The 23,349-nt window shown below is 35.8% G+C and overlaps 1 protein-coding gene across 1 annotated transcript in view; it reads left to right on the top strand.

Moving 5' to 3' along the window:
- Nucleotides 1–1,407: 1,407 nt before the first annotated feature.
- Nucleotides 1,408–23,349, top strand: part of LOC143257733 (uncharacterized) — a 33,355-nt gene continuing 11,413 nt past the window's right edge. Inside the window, exons 1-6 of the mRNA XM_076516766.1 lie at nt 1,408–1,603; nt 4,590–4,718; nt 8,969–9,090; nt 10,556–10,979; nt 11,123–11,475; nt 14,477–14,574. Of these exons, the coding sequence (XP_076372881.1) occupies nt 1,408–1,603; nt 4,590–4,718; nt 8,969–9,090; nt 10,556–10,979; nt 11,123–11,475; nt 14,477–14,574 (1,322 nt within the window). The remainder of the gene's footprint in view (nt 1,604–4,589; nt 4,719–8,968; nt 9,091–10,555; nt 10,980–11,122; nt 11,476–14,476; nt 14,575–23,349) is intronic.

Genomic DNA, 23,349 nt, shown 5'->3' with positions numbered 1-23,349 from the left:
AGTATGACAAGAAACCTGTTACAAAATAGGTCAAAATAAAACAATCTACGATATTCTAGCCCCGCTGGTTCACTGATTGCACTCACGTGACCTATCTTTCTGTTCTTTCTTTCACCGCGCCCTCTAGGTTACAGCAGTTAAAACAATAACCTTAGCTGGATCTGTGAAAAATGTTGAGATCACGTGACTCAGAATTTGTTCTACAGAGTATTAAACCTGCCCTTTCATTTCATCTATTTGTACATAATCGCTAAGAAAACTACTAGTTCGAAGTAACGCAGCCCCCGCTAGTACAGCGGTATATCTCCGGATTTACAACGTTAAAATCAGGGGTTCGATTCCCCTCGGTGGGTTCAGGAGATAGTCCGATGTGGCTTTGCTATAAGAAAACACCCACTCGATGTAACGTGTCGTAGTAGAAAAAAGTTACTAGAAAACTGGGGTAAAATATGAGATGCTTAACAAGCCAAGCAAGAGTTAAAACGGAACATTCATTAATACAAAAAACACAACCATTGAAGAAACCAGGTGATATCTCATGATAACGAACTAGCACCTAGGAACAGTTGAAGGGGTTAAACTAGCACATAGTAAACTAGAAACCAGTTGAGGTGTTAAGCTAGCAATTAACAAAATAGAAAACAGTCAAGTTGTTACACTAGTACCTAACAAACCAGATAACAATTGAAGGTGTTAAACTAGCACCTAGCACAATAGAAAACAGATGAAGGTGTTAAACTATCATCTAAAATAGACGACACAGCGAAACTAGTAAGTAGCCAGTTCATGTTACAAGTATGAAAAGTTAACGAAGAGAAAAGGAACAGGTAAGTCTGTGTTATGACTTGCGAACTAACAGCAACTGGTGTTAAAGTATTGGCTGAATGTTGAATATTGTTCCGGTTTATTGTTGAAGTTTAATGTCTTAAAACATATCCTCTTGTTTTGTGTCACTCATGTTCCGAATGATTGGAAATGAATAATTCACTTAACGTAAGGAACGAATTTTGTATTATTGTATTTCATAACAGGGAAACATTCAATGAGTGACAACCTAAGCCTTTTCTCCATAGAAACTCCATCAGTTGTAAAGTAAAAACTGAGATTTTGGTGATTAGTACTGGGAAACGTATTACGTATAAAAGAAACTCGCTCGGTTTAACAATAGTGATTTTATTGTTGCTATATCTTCCATACTTGTCGTGTAGTTTTCTATTCCATTGTTATCATGCGGTTTTTGTTTTGTTAAATTACACCATAAAGTTTTCTCACTGGTTTCATATGAAACGTCAATATTAAAGTAGAAACAGTGATAAAAAACGTATCATTGATACTTAAAAAATATAGGTAAACATTGTTAGGTAAAACATTTCAAGTGGGACTTTTCTCATTTTGCAGGTATAAAGAATGACATTTATTCAAAGTGCTTTTTGTGCGCTTTTATCTCTGTTGTTCGCTCAACGGTCGTTTGTGATTGGACAAAATTTGAGAAATGACGAATGTCTTATTTCGAATCGACACACGGAGGTGGTGCCAGATGCAGACGTCACCATTGGGGTTCTCTTGAACGTCCATCAACCAGGAAAAGGAATTTATGGCTGCGGTAATACGACACTAGAGGGAGTCGAAACTTACGAAGTGTTGCGATGGGCTGTTTCACTGCTTAACCAACAAGAAAGGGTTATTAACGGGCAGAATATTACGGATACATTTATACCCGGTATTAAAATAGGTCAGTATTTTATATATTTCAAAATATGTTGAGGTATTAAAAAAGAAACTATAGTTTGTTGAAAACAGTTTCCAATTTAAGATAAACAAAACGACACATTAGTAGAGAATATGAAACAACCGTTAAATAGTGGAAGTGTATATACAGTCAAAAAAACAGTTCGAAAGAAGGGGTTACATAGTCAAAACTGATTCTAAAAAAAAAATCATATATTCAAAAACCGATTGAAGAGAAGAGTTCATATAGTCAAAAACTGATCAGAGAAAAATGTCAGTGTCAAAAAGTGATTCGAAAAAAATTCATATAGTCAAAAATCGATCCGAAAGAAGAGTTCATACTCAAAAACCGATCCGAAAAAAATTCATATAGTCAAAAATCGATCCGAAAGAAGAGTTCATATACTCAAAAACCGATCCGAAAAAAATTCATATAGTCGAAAACTGATTCCAAAAAAATTCATATAGTCAAAAATCGATCCGAAAGAAGAGTTCATATAGTCAAAAACCGATCCGAAAAAAAATTTATATAGTCAAAAACCGATCCGAAAAAAATTCATATAGTCAAAAACTGATTCGAAAAATTTCATATAGTCAAAAACTGATTCAAAAAGAAAATTCGTATAGTCAAAAACTGATTCAAAAAGAAAATTCGTATAGTCAAAAACTGATTCGAAAGAAATCTCAAATAGTCAAAAACGGATTCGAAAGAAATCGTATAGTAAAACGGATTCGAAATAAGAGGTTATATAGTAAAAACTGATTCGAAAGAAGAGGTTATATAGTCAAAACTGATTCGAAAGAAGAAGGTATATAATCAAAACTAATTCGAAAGAAGAGGTTATATAGTCAAAACTGATTCGAAAGAAGAGGTTATATAGTCAAAAGTGATTCGAAAGAAGATATTATATAGTCAAAACTGATTCGAAAGAAGAGGTTATATAGTAAAAACTGATTCGAAAGAAGAGGTTATATAGTCAAAACTGATTCGAAAGAAGAGGTTATATAGTCAAAACTGATTCGAAAGAAGAGGTTATATAGTCAAAACTGATTCGAAAGAAGAGATTATATAGTCAAAAGTGATTTGATAGTTAAGACTATGTGGTGTATAAATTGTATGGTTATAGAGAGTATGTTGTGGAAATTGGTTTTATAGCAAAGAAAATACAGTCAAAAAGTTATCTAAAAGGGTAAAATATACTAAATCAATTGTTAGTTCATAATTCACGTTTTCAAGACGAGTGCCTCATTAACTACTAAGTTTTCCACCTAATTCTGTTAATTTTAGTTTTGAAGCTAATTCTGTTAAAGTGAAAATTTCATTCTCGTGTTTGTTATTAGCAAATTGTGTCCGAAAGCATTGTCTTCGTCGAGTATTAATTAACTGCTAACAATTAATTAACTGTTAACTATAAAATCAGGCTTTAGTGAGCATGTGGATGTGAAGAGAAATATTTATTGTGTTGGTACGAAGGTTAAAATAATACTAATTTAGTGTAATAATAAAAATAATTAACTAAAGTAAAAAACCCGTAAAATTATTACTGCTCACTAGTTGGTTACCTTTCTTCGGTAGCCAGAAATTAAAAATCAGGACAACAGCACCACACTTACAAACAGGGCTCCATGATTCAGAGGAGGAGAGACTGCGCTAAAACTCCATCTAGCGGTATTATTAAGAGCCAGAAAAGATGGGTTAAAATTTGACAGGGAATGTTTTATTTGTTGCTTGTCATTGAGCCAACAGCTATTATGTCCATTAGATATAATTTATAATTATTCTCTTCTCCACAGATACTGTTTGATAAATCATCATGTTTTATATAAGTTTTGCCAACGACATTTATAAATTATATGGACAAAGACTTCCCCTTTGGTCAAACATACCGACTAGCTCGTTGTCCGCACGATGTTATGATGGTTTAACTTCAGTAAAATGCGCATCATTTGAAGACAGTAGTAGTTTAACAGTAGTTAATGTCAAAATAATTTAATTATACATGATTACAAATTATCTTTCGCACCGTTTTTTGCTAAGGAGCGCTATCTAGTAACACGTTCTATGTACTGAAGGACTGCAATGGCAAATGTAGAAAACGTAATAAATTTGGGATAAGGAATACTAAAAATAAAACCGTAAACATCTTTGAAGCTTTATTGATAGAAGGAACTCTGATTGTAAATCTAACATAAGGATCCCAGTCTGATCTAAATTCTGACATAAGTAACCCAGTCTGTTCAGGTTTGTGACATAAATAACCCATTCTGATCCAAAATCTAACATAAAGATCCCAGTCTGGTCAATTTTGTGACATAAGGAACACAGTCTGATTTAATTATGACATAAGAAATCCATTCTGATCCTAAATGTAACATAAAACCCAATCGGATCCAAATTCTCACCCAATCTTTTCAGGTTTGTGACATAAGGAACCCGGGTTGATCCAGTTGTATCAGTCTGGTCTAATTTGTGAGATAAAAAAAACTAGTCTGGTCAAATTTATGACATAAGGAACTCAGTTTGATCCAATTGTAACTTACGAAACCCAAACTGATACAAATTTGAAGAGAATGACATGAGATTAATTGTTAGTTCCAGGTTTCGAATATCAAATTTTTTGTGCGATCGAAAAATCGTCGGTTACCAGTTTTTATGTTGGGAATGTGTTCATGGTACCGATTGAACACCAAATATTAGAGTTATAAGCACTCGGTATTATCACTGAGCCACCAGGTGGCTGAGAAATGTGTAATAAAAATAAAAATTAATATATAATATAAATATTCTATGTCATTTCGTAAAAAAAAATCATAAATTTATAAAATTAACATCATTTGCCATTTTATGGATTTTCATATAGGTTTGAAGATTTACGACACTTGTGGCAACCAGGGAGCAGCAGTGTCGCAGCTGACTGAATGGTTTCCAGAATTATTTTCTGACTCAGAATCTTGTTTAGCCAAGTCAAATGCTTCAGACCGGATTCTTGGTAGGATTTCATAACACTAATATTAAGTAATTACAGTTAATTATAAGGAGATGAACTATTTATTAGGAACATTAAACTTGGTTTAGAATATGTTTTGTTATGTCGGACGTAGCATGATGGCTAGTGTGGTGGGCTGTGTATAAGATGGATCACGATGCGATGTATTGTTGTATAAGTATTAAGAATGAAAGACAATCCCGCTATTTGATTGAAAATTAAAAAAGGTCTTATGAAATAATTTCGTGGGAGCCAGGCGTCTAGTGACTAGTTTACTGAACTGCATATGGGAAGGTCCAGTTTTCCTTCACATTATCTCTGAACGCATTCTACTCTTTCTTCTGTGAGTGGATCAAACGCTGGACAAAGTCTCTATGGAGACGGGCTTACTGCTTTTCCTCTATTGAGATTCGATTTTAGGATAACACTCTAAGTTTACAAAACCTCCTAATGTACTCAGTATAATAAAACAGTACTTGAAGTGCGGCATAATGAGACAGAGTGCCATTTCAATTCTTTTCAGGGGGGCCTGGCATGGCCAAGCGTGTTAAGGCGTGCGACTCGTAATCTGAGGGTCGCGGGTTCGCATCCCGGTCGCGCCAAACATGCTCGCCCTTTCAGCCGTGGGGGCGTTATAATGTGACAGTCAATCCAACTATTCGTTGGTAAAAGAGTAGCCCAAGAGTTGGCGGAGGGTGGTGTTAACTAGCTTCCTTCCCTCTAGTCTTACACTGCTAAATTAGGGACGGCTAGCACAGATAGCCCTCGAGTAGCTTTGTGCGAAATTCAAAAGCAAACAAACAAACAAACTTTTCAGGAGGGCTCCAAACCATTCTGCTATCATTTATTACACTGTAAACTTATCATGAGAGAAAGGCATAACAGACGAGGCAAGATTGAAACAAAGTAGAAGACGGACAGATAAATGAGTCCTCTCGCTAGTGGTTCGGTCGGTGTGACCGAGTTCGTGACCAAAAACTAACTATGAGCTTCCACACGATAATCCGTACCACTGTACATATATTTATGCGTAAATTTATTATTTTATTGCCATTTGAACAGTGTTTATCTAATAATTTCGCCACACAAGTTTGAAAACACTCGTCGATCGTGCAGTTCACGTTACCATAACGAAGGACGTAAAGCAGGAACTGTTTAAAAATACATCATGGAGAATTTCTATTATTATTTTTTCATTATCACACGTAATGTGACTTTATATAACTTGATAAGTTTTAGCTTTTACATTTTCGTTACTTTTATAATAATGAATAAAGAATATACACACAAAAGAAGAAATGTAGTTAATAATTCTCAAACCATCCCTATCCTCTTTTCTCCCACTTCACACCGTGTTTATAATACAATTCAACAAACACTGCTGGAAGTAAAGTAACTAACCTAAACTATCTATACTCATTAACAAACATTACTTTGATATCGTTGTTAGTTTGATGAGTAGACACTTCTCCTGAGTAACTGAGCACAAAAGTATTTATTTATGCTCTGTCCACTACGGGTATCGAAACCCGTTGTCTTGTGTTGTAAATCCACAGACATACCGTTGTACCACTGTTGTTCTATCTCTATCTGACATACTTATTCCTCTTGGATCTGGAGGGGTTTTCAACGGCTGAGGTATCCCTCCACAACTCTCAGTGCTTGCAATAATACATAATTTTGTATCTCCTCCTATTTAGTTCTCTTACGTTTAGCAGGACATAAAGATTTTTTGTTTTCAGATAAACATATTTTAAACGTCAGATCTTACTAAGCCTAGATTTATCGTATAAAAATCCAAATAGAGAAACAAATAGTGTTATTTCAGAAGGTGCATCAATTTATATACTCGGGGATTGCACATGCGCCTCTACGTCACAAACAAACCATGGAGAAAATGGCTGACGAGTCCACTTGTCTTTGTAAAACCTGTTCTTCCATATCATTCACAAATATTTTGTTTGTGGCTTGAGTGCGTCTTCGTTTTGTAGGGTTGAGGTACGTCCAATAGGGACGCGAGCAGTGCCGTTTGGAGGAGCTCTCCGCGGCTCGATTGAAACTATCTCTACCTATCAGTGAGAACAAAGTTTTTTTATGCTCTTCACGTGGCTCAAAAGATGGCCAATGAAAATATTGATTCTGAAATTCAGCGGTGCTTTGTTGTATAACTGCAAATTAAGTATATACAAGAGGGAATCCTCAATAGTCGCGGCACTTGAAATTATTTTAGGCAGAATTTGAGTAAATTAATCTCTGAATCTTAGGACGAGGTCAAATACATAAACTGAAAGGATTTGGTCTTCTGATTCCAATTCACCAACGACCAGAACACAATTATCCCACACTTTAAGAATAAAAACCGGTTTTCAGAAACCACGACACAATTAGCTCAGATTAGCCCATTGATAAACAAAAGAAACACATGTTTACAGCACTTGTGTGACGGCCATTGGAGAAACAAACAGACTGCATTCTCTTTCTCTTCAGTTTGATGGAAGTCAATTGTCCTATGACCATATCAGGTACAGCTGTAGGCCAAATATTCCATCTTGTTTAATCCTGAAATAAACACTGCACCCACGTCTTAAAGTTTAAATTAATTATGTGTAAACCTAGATGTACATTCATGCGACCCACAGGAATACTCGCTAACCCTCTATGACGTATTGGGTTTTATGCGCGTGAACTCGAGTCGTATTGGTATAGGTCAAGTAGTCCAGGTTTACCGGACCCTCCCGTAATACCTGGACTTGTGACAAACTACTCGGTGTGTTTTCCCTCCTTTGTGTGGTGCTATATAAGGTTGTTATGTTAAAAGTCTGGTTTCTAGAGTGCATTATAAGCACCAGAAGGGAAGAGTTATAAATCTGAAAAAAAATATATATTTTTCGCATTTTTACGATAAATTTAGGAAAGTACGAATGTTCTGGCCGATAATTTATTGGACAAACAAAGTAAGTAGTAGCCACACTAGGTTTGTTATACCAACGAGGCCTTTCGTAGATACCAAGGATCATCAGGTAGGCTGGCATGCAACAGACATTGTCTGGGCTGTATACATATATCACCAGTTTTAATGAACAACACTTATTATGATGTGAATACAATGAAACTGGTGAACTGAAATTATTATTAATATTATTTACACAATATATAAGTAATTTTAGGTAATAATTAATAAGACGTTTATTTTAACACTGTTTTTGTATTCATTTTTTAAATCGGAATTAATTTTACAATTGTTCACAAGTACTGGCAAACCCTGAACCAAGTCTTCTAAACCATATTGTTTGCTTCTTTTTTTTTAAATTTCGCTGAAAGCTACACGAGCAGTGTAAGACTAGAGAGAAGGCAGCTAGTCATCACCACCCACCGCCAACTCTTGGGCTACTCTTTTACCAACGAATAGTAGGTTTTACCTACACGTTATAACGCCTCCACAATTGAAAGGACAAGCGTATTTGGAAAAACAGCGATTTGAGCCCTCAAACCTCACATTACGAGTCGAGCTTCCCTAACCACTTGGCTATGTTGGGACCCCATAGTATCAACGTGAAAAAACCACATTATTAATTCTAAAAACCCGTGAGTGAAATTAAAGGAATATTTGTTAAGACATGTCAAACAAACTCTGTCATATTCCCTGTTATCGTGTAACTGTTATTCTTTAGGTTAAAATACTTACAATAAAATATCAAGTGAAACACTTCTAGTATGCGCAATGTTTTCGTTTCTCTTTGTTTTAGTACAAAGTTACACAATGGGCTATCTGTGCTCTGCCCACCACGGGTATCGAAACCCGGTTTTTAGCGTTGTAAGTCCACAGACATCCCGCTGAGTCACTGGGGGGCACTCACCAGGGGTACACAGGGATTGGATCATTATTTTTCCCCTAACATACCTTTCGCTCTAAAGTGAGGAATACGTTTTTTGAGTGTCACGAACCGTGAATCTTCCGAATCACAGTCCGGTCACAATAACTATTATGCCACGCCTGCCATCATATCCAGAAGGAATTCAAAAGCCTCATAATTTGGTTTTACAGTACAAGGAACGAATATAATTATTTCTCGCATTTCGAAAATAAAATATTAATTCTATAATTAATTCTATTTTATAGAAACTGATTTCACGTGATAATATTTCTATCTTATCTTAGTATCTAATGACAATTCATTATCCACAAGCCGTTCCTCAATATAGATTACCATTAACAAGAAATTACAGGGACTGTTTCGCACTTTTATTCGTAGGTTTAATCGATACGACGAGGTTAACAAGTCTGCCTCACGTGATTGGTTCTCTTCATGATTACGCAATACCCATAATTCCATTAGATTTCCGCTCAGCGATTTCTCCGGATCATCTTGCAATGGTTCGTAATTCTTTATGAAAAACAAACAAATTGTTCTCAGAAATATTGTATGTCAAGGAATTATAAATGTATATTTGACTTCCAAATGAACAGCTAATTTTTAGTTAACGAACTCGTTTATGAATAAAAAAAAATATATATCATGTCACTCTTAGAATGTTTATTGCCAAAAACATATTAAAAATCTAATTCGAAAGGTTTTATATTTTACTAGTCTCGTTATGAGCTACCATATGTCTCTCTGATATTTCTTATTTTCGGTTCTGTTAGTAGATAGTTTACTAAAGTAGTCACACACTAGTAGCCACATGTTAGATGTCATACGCTAGTAGTCACATGTTAGATGTCACACACTGGTATCCACATGTTAGATGTCACACACTGGTATCCACATGCTAGGTGTCATACATTGGTATCCACATGCTAGGTGTCATACATTGGTATCCACATGTTAGATGTCACACACTGGTATCCACATGTTAGATGTCACACACTGGTATCCACATGTTAGATGTCACACACTGGTATCCACATGCTAGGTGTCATAACTACTAACCACATACTGAATGTCATACACCAGGAGCCACATATAATTGTTAATTGTACAGTACCCAAGTTTGAAGGGATACGTGCAATAAGATTTATGATTTTGTCTTATTTTAAGTGTAAATAATGCCCGTACATATAAGGTCTGTGGTTTTATGGTATCTTAAGTTTAAAGAATATCCGTACATATATAAGGTTTGTAGTTTTATCCTATCTTAAGTATGAATAATATCCGTACATATATAAGGTTTGTAGTTTTATCCTATCTTAAGTGTGAATAATATCCGTCATATATAAGGTTTGTAGTTTTATCCTATCTTAAGTGTGAATAATATCCGTACATATATAAGGTTTGAAGTTTTATCTTAAGTGTGAATAATATCCGTACATATACAAGGTTTGTAGTTTTATCCTATCTTAAGTGTGAATAATATCCGTACATATATAAGGTTTGTAGTTTTATCTTAAGTGTGAATAATATTCGTACATATATAAGGTTTGTAGTTTTATCTTAAGTGTGAATAATATTCGTACATATATAAGGTTTGTAGTTTTATCCTATCTTAATTATGAATAATATCCGTACATATATAAGGTTTGTAGTTTTATCCTATCTTAATTATGAATAATATCCGTACATATATAAGGTTTGTAGTTTTATCCTATATTAAGTGTGAATAATATCCGTACATATATAAGGTTTGTAGTTTTATCTTAAGTGTGAATAATATCAGTACATATATAAAGTTTGTAGTTTTATCTTACTTTAATGTAAACACTAGTCTCACCATCTCATTGTTTGAGCTTTTTATTCTAAACGAAATTTTAGTAAGTTTAAAAGTTTCACGTGAGCTGGTTTTGATATCACTTTCTTTTTGCGGCTGTTGTTTAAAATGACCGACTTTGTCAATTGTTTTAGACCATAGCAGAAGTCGCCCTCGACATGGAATGGAATAAAATTGCTGTCTTACATACGAGCGACAAGCACAGTATTCGCTTAACTGAAACACTTGGTCATCTGGCTGCGATTGGAAACCTGTGTATTGTTAAAGTAAAAAGCATCCAATGGAAAGAAGATGAAGGTATTCTGTCCGGGAGAAAACTGTATGGTAAGCTACTGAACAGCCTCGCCGTTGAGTTGGAAGATAAAACTCCAGTTATTGTGATTGGATATGGACTTATTATACAACGATTCATCCAGGCGATGGCTGAAAACCTACAAATGGTGGCAAGGTTTCAGTGGATCTTTTCTTGGATTCCAGATATGGATTCTCTCACCAGCTTAGCAAATGCATTGAACGAAAGAAATATCTTCTCTGTCGCTGTCTATCCGCAAGCTGTCCGTCAGCTGGAGAATTATTGGGCCGAGCTACAGGATTTGGGTTCCACAACTCTGCAGGAAAACCGCTGGTTTCTAGAGTACATTATGAGTAGCAAAAATTGCAGTGTTAGAGGTCTAGAAGGGTTACAGTTTAAAATCTTCCAGTTTGTTCTAATCACCGTCTTTTAGTGTCTCCTGGACAGGTATTGTTAAGAACATCACGAGCTATTCCAAGCATTCACGCGCTCTTTACTTATGCCCACGCGCTTCGTAAAGCTTGGGAAATCAAGTGTTCTGGACGCCCTGGTGCTTGTTCGTCTTTCCAACAGATGTCAGGACGAGAATTTATGTGGCAGTACTTGAAGCCTTTAGAATTTACTCTTAGAGCCAATAACAGGAGTCCTCCTGAAGTAAGCGGCCAGAAATTTAGAGGAAGTCAACTGGGAAGAGTGGATAATATACATTTAGGTTTAACATTGTACACATTTAATAAAACAGTGGGAGTAGAACCTCGACAGGTACGTTTTCCACAATATTACAGGAATATTAGTTATGGCCGGTAACTAGGTGGACGTTCAGAACTCTGGTTAGGTAGCGAACTCAATGTTTGTGTCCCACCCTCGTCAGATGGATGGAGATAAAAACGTCCAAGACAGGTGCTGATTTTTACCTCTTTCACTTCCTGGAATTTTCTTAAAATAAAAACATTAAAATAGATTCTTTTTATTTTGTTTACTTTGTCTTTTAAAGGGAAATTTCTCCCAACCTCCTGTTTAAAAAACAAACAAACAAGCAAAAATCAAAAACAAGTGAAATTAATAAATGCCAAAAAGATTCCTTTTACCAATTGGGTTTGAGAGAATAATTTTCATTAACGTGAAACGCATTTCTGAAAATTAGGAAATAAATAAACGAATATTTTACAGTTAACCTTAATGCAAGAACAGAAATAATAAAAATGTCGCTGGAGTTCTAAGAATGTCGACATAGTTACCAGTTCAACTGAAATATCTGTTGGTATGATATGAAGTGACTGTTCAACAGAACAGTGGGGGTTAAATGTGATTCATCCAGTCCTAAAGCTGTAAATGTGTAATCTTCTCGTTGGATAAAATGTTTTTTTTTTTCTATTCCTAGTACTTTTAATCCCAATCTAACCCTAATACTTTACCTCCCATTCTAACACTAACACTCTTATTATCGTTCTAACCCTAAGACATTTAATATTATTCTAACCTAAACACTTTTAATATTATTCTGATACTAATACCTTGCATATCATTCTAACTCTAAAACATTTAACATTGTTCTAACCCTAATACCTTTAATTCCACTCTAACCCTAACACTGTTAATATCGTTTTAATCTTAACATATTTAATCCCATTCTAACACTAACACTCTTATTATCGTTCTAACCCTAAGACATTTAATATTATTCTAACCTAAACACTTTTAATATTATTCTGATACTAATACCTTGCATATCATTCTAACTCTAAAACATTTAACATTGTTCTAACCCTAATACCTTTAATTCCACTCTAACCCTAACACTGTTAATATCGTTTTAATCTTAACATATTTAATCCCATTCTAACACTAACACTCTTATTATCGTTCTAACCCTAAGACATTTAATATCATTCTAACCTTAACACTTTTAATATTGTCCTGATACTAATACCTTTCATATCATTCTAGCCCTAAAACATTTAACATCGTTCTAACCCTAATACCTTTAATCCCACTCTAACACTAACACTGTTAATATCGTTTTAATCCTAACACATGTAATCCCATTCTAACACTAACACTCTTATTATCGTTCTAACCCTAAGACATGTAGTATCATTTTAATCTTAACACCTTTAATATTGTCCTGATTTTAATACCTTTCATATCATTCTAACCCTAAAACATTTAACATCGTTCTAATTCTAACACCTTGAATATCATTTATTTTAAAAACAGAAAAATCTTCAAATTGAATTTCGATAAATTCTACTTTATTCATCGTTTAGAAATGTTCCAGTAAAGATATGGAAACGTCATATTTCTGTATGCATGTATGTGTTTCTGTTTATATGAGAGGGGGGGGGTAATTACAGTTCTTAAGGAAAAGTTCTGGTACCTAAACAAGTGCCAAAACCTTTTGATAAACAAATAACTTTAGTTATAATGTTTTATATTTAATGCAGTGGTAATGCACATTGAGAAAAGTGTTTATATATTTAATGCAAGCGAATTAAGTTCTGGAAGACACGAAGCAAGATTTATTTAAAATGTCCTTTTTACTTCCAGAACGATCCTAAAATATCCTTAAAACGATTAGCATTAGTTTATATTTAATGGCCAAATATTACTTTTAGTGGATACTCGCTCTTTTATTTTAATGGTTTTCACCACTCACACCACTGTAAAGTAGTGTGTTGTCTGTCAATCAGTAAGTAAACACTAAAATGACGTCACATAAGGGACGTTTAACATTGCAATTTGTACTCTCTTGACGTCAGTAAAACGTGCGCATATCATGAATCACGAGAAGAATCATGTAACTTATAATATAGTATGACATGTGAACTGTAAAAGCAAGAAGTAAAAATATTTGTTACCCCTCATTTTGGTTTTTGTTTACTCTTGAAATAAAACATCTTCGGGGACCATGCGAAAGTACACCTTGTTTTGGAAGTTTCTACGACTATTTATGATTCATTGTGGCCAGTTACACATCACAGAGGACTGGCCACTTGATCCGATTAACAGTAAGAAAATATTAGCTCGTACATAACAAAAGTCAAATAATGTTTAACTCTGAAATTATTTGTTTTCTTTTTTGAATTTCACGCAAAGCTACGCGAGGGCTATATGCGCTAGCCGTCCCTGATTTAGCATTGTAAGTCTAAAGGGAAGGCAGCTAGTCATCACCACTCACCGCCAACTCTTGGGCTACTCTTTTACCAACGAATAGTGGGATTGACCATCACATTATAAGTTGTCATTCGAGCCTCGAGCAAATGATTTTCAAATTAAGACTGATATTGTGATGTAGGTAACTGATCTACCGTTATCATAAAATCATTAAGACAGTTAGGCTTGAAGCAGCGGTAAAAAGTAACACATTCAAATCAACACGTTGTATGTTTGGATATAGATGTACTCAGAATGTGAGTTTCTTCAAAACTGAGGCCTTAATTTCTTACTTCACTAGAGATATTTTCCTTATGGGTTTTATTCTTTAACATAATTTTTAATTCTTAAGAAAGCAATCAATAACTGGTACAACAAGTGTATGTATTTGTAAGGCAGTTTGTGGTGCCGTCAGAGGTTAACACCTGTTACGCATGCTCAATATATGCTAACTCCTATCACGCACGCGCAGCAAGGTTAACTCCGTCACGCATGCTCGCTAGATGCTAACTCCTATCGCGCATGCTTATTATTTCAATAAATGATATGTTTGTGTTTTTTCACCTCAAAGTATTACCTTCAAACATTCTTTATTTTTTCTTTCATGCAGTTAGTGTTTTACGACAGCGTTCGATCTCACGTTGTTGACAGTCATTTTGAATATTATCCCTCAACGTGTTCAACAAGTGGATGTACGTACTGTGTAAAGTAAGTCGGTGTCTCGTGACTTGGAGTGTTATAACAACTGTATGAGTTTGGTGAATTTAAAACGATTTGTGTTCCTCATCAATCATAATTACCACAGACATCCGCAAGGAAGAACTTGCTTCCCCGGATTATCTCATTAAAGTAAATTTAAAGAAATATGTATGATAAATATTTCTATTTTGTATCTCAGAGTAAATTGTCTGGGAGGGGGAATCGTTGGAAACAAAGCGTTCAACATATGATACTAAATTAACTTGACAAAAACACGTAAGCGAAATCTCTAGTAAAATCTGGCGAAGAGTAGACAACGTTCGAGGTCTGTCTGGGGTTAATACAGGAGCAACACAAAAACATATATTAACAATATACAAACTGTACATCAGACAAGTTACAGGACATGATCCCAGCAAGAATCAATGTAGATATTAACAATATACAAACTACATCAACATACAGAGTTCCTACATCAACATACAGAGTCTTTACATCAACATAAAGAGTTCCTACATCAACATAAAGAGTTCCTACATCAACATAAAGAGTTCCTACATCAACATACAGAGTCTTTACATCAACATAAAAAGTTCCTACATCAACATAAAGAGTTCCTACACCAACAGAAAGAGTTTCTACATCAACATAAAGAGTTCGAACATCAACATACAGAGTCTATACATCAACATACAGAGTCCCTACATCAACATAAAGAGTTCCTACATCAACAGAAAGAGTTCCTACATCAACAGAAAGAGTTCCTACATCAACATAAAGAGTTCCTACATCAACAGAAAGAGTTCCTACATCAACATAAAGAGTTCCTACATCAACAGAAGGAGTCCCTACATCAACATAAAGAGTCCCTACATCAACATACAGAGTTCCTACATCAACATAAAGAGTCCCTAAATCAACATACAGAGTTCCTACATCAACATAAAGAGTCCCTACATCAACATACAGAGTCCCTACATCAACATACAGAGTTCCTACATCAACATACAGAGTCTATACATCAACATAGAGTCCCTACATCAACATAAAGAGTTCCTACATCAACATAAAGAGTTCGAACATCAACATACAGAGTCTATACATCAACATACAGAGTCCCTACATCAACATAAAGAGTTCCTACATCAACAGAAAGAGCTCCTACATCAACATAAAGAGTTCGAACATCAACATAAAGAGTTCCTACATCAACAGAAAGAGTTCCTACATCAACATAAAGAGTTCGAACATCAACATAAAGAGTTCCGCGATCAACAGAAAGAGTTCCTACATCAAAATAAAGAGTCCCTACATCAACATAAAGAGTTCCTACATCAACAGAAAGAGTTCCTACATCAACATACAGAGTTCCTACATCAACAGAAAGAGTTCCTACATCAACATAAAGAGTTCCTACATCAACAGAAAGAGTTCCTACATCAACATACAGAGTTCCTACATCAACAGAATGAGTTCCTACATCAACATAAAGAGTCCCTACATCAACAGAAAGAGTCCCTACATCAACATACAGAGTCTTTACATCAACATAAAGAGTTCCTACATCAACAGAAAGAGTTCCTACGTCAACATACAGAGTCTTTACATCAACATAAAGAGTTCCTACATCAACATAAAGAGTTCCTACATCAACAGAAAGAGTTCCTACATCAACATAAAGAGTTCGAACATCAACATAAAGAGTTCGAACATCAACATACAGAGTCTATACATCAACATACAGAGTCCCTACATCAACATAAAGAGTTCCTACATCAACAGAAAGAGTTCCTACATCAACATACAGAGTTCCTACATCAACAGAAAGAGTTCCTACATCAACATAAAGAGTTCCTACATCAACAGAAAGAGTCCCTACATCAACATAAAGAGTCCCTACATCAACATAAAGAGTTCCTACATCAACATAAAGAGTCCCTACATCAACAGAAAGAGTCCCTACATCAACATAAAGAGTCCCTACATCAACATAAAGAGTTCCTACATCAACAGAAAGAGTTCCTACATCAACATACAGAGTTCCTACATCAACATAAAGAGTTCCTACATCAACAGAAAGAGTTCCTACATCAACATAAAGAGTCCCTACATCAACATACAGAGTCCCTACATCAACATACAGAGTTCCTACATCAACATAAAGAGTTCCTACATCAACATAAAGAGTTCCTACATCAACATAAAGAGTTCGAACATCAACAGAAAGAGTTTCTACATCAACATACAGACTTCCTACATCAACAAACAGAGTCTATACATCAACAAACAGAGTCTATACATCAACATACAGAGTCCCTACATCAACATAAAGAGTTCCTACATCAACAGAAAGAGTTCCTACATCAACATAAAGAGTTCCTACATCAACATAAAGAGTTCGAACATCAACATAAAGAGTCCCTACATCAACATACAGAGTTCCTACATCAACATACAGAGTTCCTACATCAACATACAGAGTCTATACATCAACATACAGAGTCCCTACATCAACATAAAGAGTTCCTTCATCAACATAAAGAGTTCGAACATCAACATACAGAGTCTATACATCAACATACAGAGTCCCTACATCAACATAAAGAGTTCCTACATCAACAGAAAGAGCTCCTACATCAACATAAAGAGTTCGAACATCAACATAAAGAGTTCCTACATCAACAGAAAGAGTTCCTACATCAACATAAAGAGTCCCTACATCAACATAAAGAGTTCCTACCTCAACAGAAAGAGTTCCTACATCAACATAAAGAGTTCCTACATCAACAGAAAGAGTTCGTACATCAACATACAGAGTTCCTACATCAACAGAAAGAGTTCCTACATCAACATAAAGAGTCCCTACATCAACAGAAAGAGTCCCTACATCAACATACAGAGTCTTTACATCAACATAAAGAGTTCCTACATCAACAGAAAGAGTTCCTACATCAACAGAAAGAGTTTCTACATCAACATAAAGAGTTCGAACATCAACATACAGAGTCTATACATCAACATACAGAGTCCCTACATCAACATAAAGAGTTCCTACATCAACAGAAAGAGTTCCTACATCAACAGAAAGAGTTCCTACATCAACAGAAAGAGTTCCTACATCAACATACAGAGTTCCTACATCAACAGAAAGAGTTCCTACATCAACATAAAGAGTCCCTACATCAACAGAAAGAGTCCCTACATCAACATACAGAGTCTTTACATCAACATAAAGAGTTCCTACATCAACAGAAAGAGTTCCTACATCAACAGAAAGAGTCCCTACATCAACATAAAGAGTCCCTACATCAACATAAAGAGTTCCTACATCAACAGAAAGAGTTCCTACATCAACATAAAGAGTTCCTACATCAACATACAGAGTCTTTACATCAACATAAAGAGTTCCTACATCAACATAAAGAGTTCCTACATCAACAGAAAGAGTTCCTACATCAACATATAGAGTTCGAACATCAACATAAAGAGTTCGAACATCAACATACAGAGTCTATACATCAACATACAGAGTCCCTACATCAACATAAAGAGTCCCTACATCAACAGAAAGAGTCCCTACATCAACATACAGAGTCTTTACATCAACATAAAGAGTTCCTACATCAACATAAAGAGTCCCTACATCAACAGAAAGAGTCCCTACATCAACATACAGAGTCTTTACATCAACATAAAGAGTTCCTACATCAACAGAAAGAGTTCCTACATCAACAGAAAGAGTTCCTACATCAACATACAGAGTTCCTACATCAACAGAAAGAGTTCCTACATCAACATAAAGAGTCCCTACATCAACAGAAAGAGTCCCTACATCAACATACAGAGTCTATACATCAACATACAGAGTTCCTACATCAACATAAAGAGTTCCTACATCAACATAAAGAGTCCCTACATCAACAGAAAGAGTCCCTACATCAACATACAGAGTCTTTACATCAACATAAAGAGTTCCTACATCAACAGAAAGAGTTCCTACGTCAACATACAGAGTCTTTACATCAACATAAAGAGTTCCTACATCAACATAAAGAGTTCCTACATCAACATAAAGAGTTCCTACATCAACAGAAAGAGTTCCTACATCAACATAAAGAGTTCGAACATCAACATAAAGAGTTCGAACATCAACATACAGAGTCTATACATCAACATACAGAGTCCCTACATCAACATAAAGAGTTCCTACATCAACAGAAAGAGTTCCTACATCAACAGAAAGAGTTCCTACATCAACATAAAGAGTTCCTACATCAACATAAAGAGTTCCTACATCAACAGAAAGAGTCCCTACATCAACATAAAGAGTCCCTACATCAACATAAAGAGTTCCTACATCAACATAAAGAGTCCCTACATCAACAGAAAGAGTCCCTACATCAACATAAAGAGTCCCTACATCAACATAAAGAGTTCCTACATCAACAGAAAGAGTTCCTACATCAACAGAAAGAGTTCCTACATCAACATAAAGAGTTCCTACATCAACAGAAAGAGTTCCTACATCAACATAAAGAGTCCCTGCATCAACATACAGAGTCCCTACATCAACATACAGAGTTCCTACATCAACATAAAGAGTTCCTACATCAACAGAAAGAGTTCCTACATCAACATAAAGAGTTCCTACATCAACATAAAGAGTTCGAACATCAACATAAAGAGTCCCTACATCAACAGAAAGAGTTCCTACATCAACATACAGAGTTCCTACATCAACATACAGAGTCTATACATCAACATACCGAGTCCCTACATCAACATAAAGAGTTCCTACATCAACAGAAAGAGTTCCTACATCAACATAAAGAGTTCCTACATCAACATAAAGAGTTCGAACATCAACATAAAGAGTCCCTACATCAACATACAGAGTTCCTACATCAACATACAGAGTTCCTACATCAACATACAGAGTCCCTACATCAACATACAGAGTTCCTACATCAACATACAGAGTTCCTACATCAACATACAGAGTCTATACATCAACATAGAGTCCCTACATCAACATAAAGAATCCCTACATCAACATAAAGAGTCCCTATATCAACATAAAGAGTTTCTACATCAACAGAAAGAGTTCCTACATCAACATACAGAGTTCCTACATCAACATAAAGAGTTCCTACATCAACAGAAAGAGTTCCTACATCAACATAAAGAGTTCCTACATTAACATAAAGAGTTCGAACATCAACAGAAAGAGTTCCTACACGAACAGAAAGAGTTCCTACATCAACATACAGAGTTCCTACATCAACATACAAAGTTCCTACATCAACATAAAGAGTTCCTACATCAACAGAAAGAGTTCCTACATCAACATAAAGAGTTCCTACATCATCATAAAGAGTTCGAACATCAACATACAGTGTTCCAACATCAACATACAGAGTTCCTACATCAACATAAAGAGTCCCTACATCAACAGAAAGAGTTCCAACATCAACATACAGAGTCCCTACATCAACAGAAAGAGTTCCAACATCAACATACAGAGTCTCTACATCAACATACAGTGTCCCTAGATCAAGATATAATGTTCCTAGATGAACATACGGAGTTCGGGGATCAGCGTACAGAGTCCCGAGACGATTATACGGAGTTTCGAGATAACAAATTTACACTTTACACACAAATGTGTATACATCCAGCAACTCCAGGACAAACTTCTAAGCAGGACATTCGAATATTTTAAGAAAAACGTGCGCAAAAATGAACTGTTTCGCACATTAGATCGCTCTGTCATACAGAATGGAAATGAACCTTAGAACCTCTGATCTATTAACATGTACTATAGGTTTAGTCAATAGACACCTCTTCGTAGACTTATCGTTTATAAAGAGAGTATTAATAGAGTATTTGTGTGAAAATATATAGTGTAAATTATGAAGTGAAGCAACATTAGCACATGTGGACTACAAATAGCAAGTGTATCCTTGTGGGAAAGCGGAATATAAATTCACATGACTCTAGTAAGGGCAAATATCGTACTCTAAATTTTCGTGTATTCAACGCCTTTATGTCAGTGTTAATCATTGATATAGTTTGCCCACCACATCGGTGCAGATGAAGGAAGAGGTCAAGTTTACAGCTGACTCCCCCAGGTCTATATGGTTTTCACTTGACCTTTCCCCCCTAGGCCCATATGGTTTTAACCTAATGCTCACAAATTCATATGCATATGCTTTTAGTTTGACCCGTCCAGGTTCATATAGTTTTAACATAATCATCCAAGGTCGATATGGTTTGCATCTTCCCCCTCCAAGGTTCATATGGTTTTCGCCTGACCCTTCCAGGTCCATATGGATCTGAATTCCGGTGAAGGATACAGAGCACTGTTCACAAGAAACATCAAGAACTCGAGACCTTTGTTTAGTCTTTTCTGTTAAAAAATATCTAAACATCGCCTCTCTGTCCAGAGAATACCTTGGGAACGACAACTGGTATGATTACATTGCGTGTTGGGACTGACACTCAGTTACTGCTGACTGCGTTTTACCACTTATCTGTTGCTTCATTTACTGGTTCGTGCAGATGGAATCTGGAAAGAAACCAGAACCATAACACTGCTCTGAAATTTCCAGAAGAGAACTCTATATGATCTGTTTCTTTTGAGAACTGACTTCATATAAATTGTAGTTTTAAACACAAATCTTGTTTAGAGTCCACGAACCTGAGAGTGAGAAAGAAGTTCTTTACTACATTAAATAGTCTAGGTTTGGGGCTGTTTGTTCTTAAGTAACGACAATGCTACATTATAGACTATCTGTACTGTGCCCACCGCAGGTATCTAAATCCAGTTTTTGGCGTTGTAACTCTCATACTTACCGCTGAGCCAAAGGAGAGCAGACCATGGCTAACGATCTTATGAACAATCTGTGATTTGATTTTCTACAATAAATGATCTTTGTCTTGGTAATATATCAACGAGACAGCTTTTGTACACAATAATATAAAGACAACACATGCTACAGCATAAAACTCGGTCCTACTTGGACTCAACGTGTTTCTACTTTAAGCCTAATGCCAGTATTTAGCTTCAGTAAAGCCCGGCATGGCCAAGCGTGTTAAGGCGTGCGACTCGTAATCTGAGGGTCGCGGGTTCGCATCCCCGTGGCGCCAAACATGCTCGCCCTCCCAGCCGTGGGGGCGTTATAATGTGACAGTCAATCCCACTATTCGTTGGTAAAAGAGTAGCCCAAGAGTTGGCGGTGGGTGATGATGACTAGCTGCCTTCCCTTTAGTCTTACACTGCTAAATTAGGGACAGCTAGCGCAGATAGCCCTTGAGTAGCTTTGTGCAAAATTAAAAAAAAACAAAAAAGCTTGAGCAAATAATGAGGGGAACCCCAAGTGTCACCTTGCGTACAAAATAAGGGGAACCTCTGTGTCACATCACTGCTCGGTTTGATCCAAATATCACTTTGTTCACAGTAATATTTTATAGTGTATTAGATAGTGTGACACATGACGGCTCGGTTCGATCCAAATATCACTTTGTTTACAGCAATATTTGAAAGGATATTAGATAGTGTGACATATAACGGCTCGGTTTGTTCCAAATATCACTTTGTTCACAGTAATATTTTATACTTTATACTGTGTCAAGAATGGAGCTCGTTAAGTCTTTATCTGATTGGTTGAAAGTATGACGTACCGCTATAAATGTAGCAAATGTATTGGCTGTGTATTTGAAAGCTATAAAATAGAGTAAAGTGGAATTAGTTTAAGAACTATTTTATAGAAAATCTGTTCTGATTCACTCCTACTATATAAATTAATTAATTACTAATGAAAATCATCCTAAATTACAATTTGTCTATATTTAGAAAGGTCTATCCAACACTCGCAAACCGAGTGGCCAAATGAAAGTAAATTTTTACAATACTTTAATTCCCAACTTCTGATTGGTTGTAAATATGAGCTTTTCCAATAAAAGGAAAATTGAATACAGAAAATTTGAAATATGTAAGGATTCTATGGTTTATTCAGTCATGTATGGTGATATTTATCTTGAATCAATATATCTTGGTTGGAAGTATAGAGAACCCTGAAAGTAAATGGCAAAGAAGAAAAAAAATATATCCTGTTTTCATTTTACAGCACGCGTGGCCAGGTGTTAGGAAAGTTTTCTTTCTATAAAAACTTTTTTCCTTATAGGAAGTTGAACGTTTATTTTTGTTTTTTGGAATTTCGCACAAAGCTACTCGAGGGCTATCTGTGCTAGCCCTCCCTAATTTAGCAGTGTAAGACTAGAGGGAAGGCAGCTAGTCATCACCACCCACCGCCAACTCTTGGGTTACTCTTTTACCAACGAATAGTGGGATTGACCGTCACATTATACACCCCCACGGCTGGGAGGGCGAGCATGTTTAGCGCGACGCGGGCGCGAACCCGCGAATTACGAGTCGCACGCCTTACGCGCTTGGCCATGCCAGGCCCGAAGTTAAACGTATCTGGAAAGATAGGTTCTTAAGAGATTTTCTACCTTGACTATTTCCAGGAAAGAGAAACACGGGGAGTCACAGATAATCAGATAAGTCATTTTGTGGAAATATATAAACATCAAATACATTTTATTAAGCCGACTGGGTTAGAGTCTAAGGTTAGAGTCTTAACGCACCGCCGAACGTGTTTTGTACTCACAACTCTGGGGAGTACGACAGATACCATGGGCACTCAAACTGGTGGAATATGAGTAACCACATGACTCTTGTTAACTAGTTTTCAACCCTTTTGTCAACAGTTCTAAATTAGG

This window comes from Tachypleus tridentatus, chromosome 7 (genome assembly GCF_004210375.1).
Source record: "Tachypleus tridentatus isolate NWPU-2018 chromosome 7, ASM421037v1, whole genome shotgun sequence".
In the NCBI taxonomy this organism is placed as follows: Eukaryota; Metazoa; Arthropoda; class Merostomata; order Xiphosura; family Limulidae; genus Tachypleus; species Tachypleus tridentatus.
The sequence above is the reverse complement of the archived record's forward strand: the minus strand, read 5'-3'. Positions and strand labels throughout refer to the sequence as shown.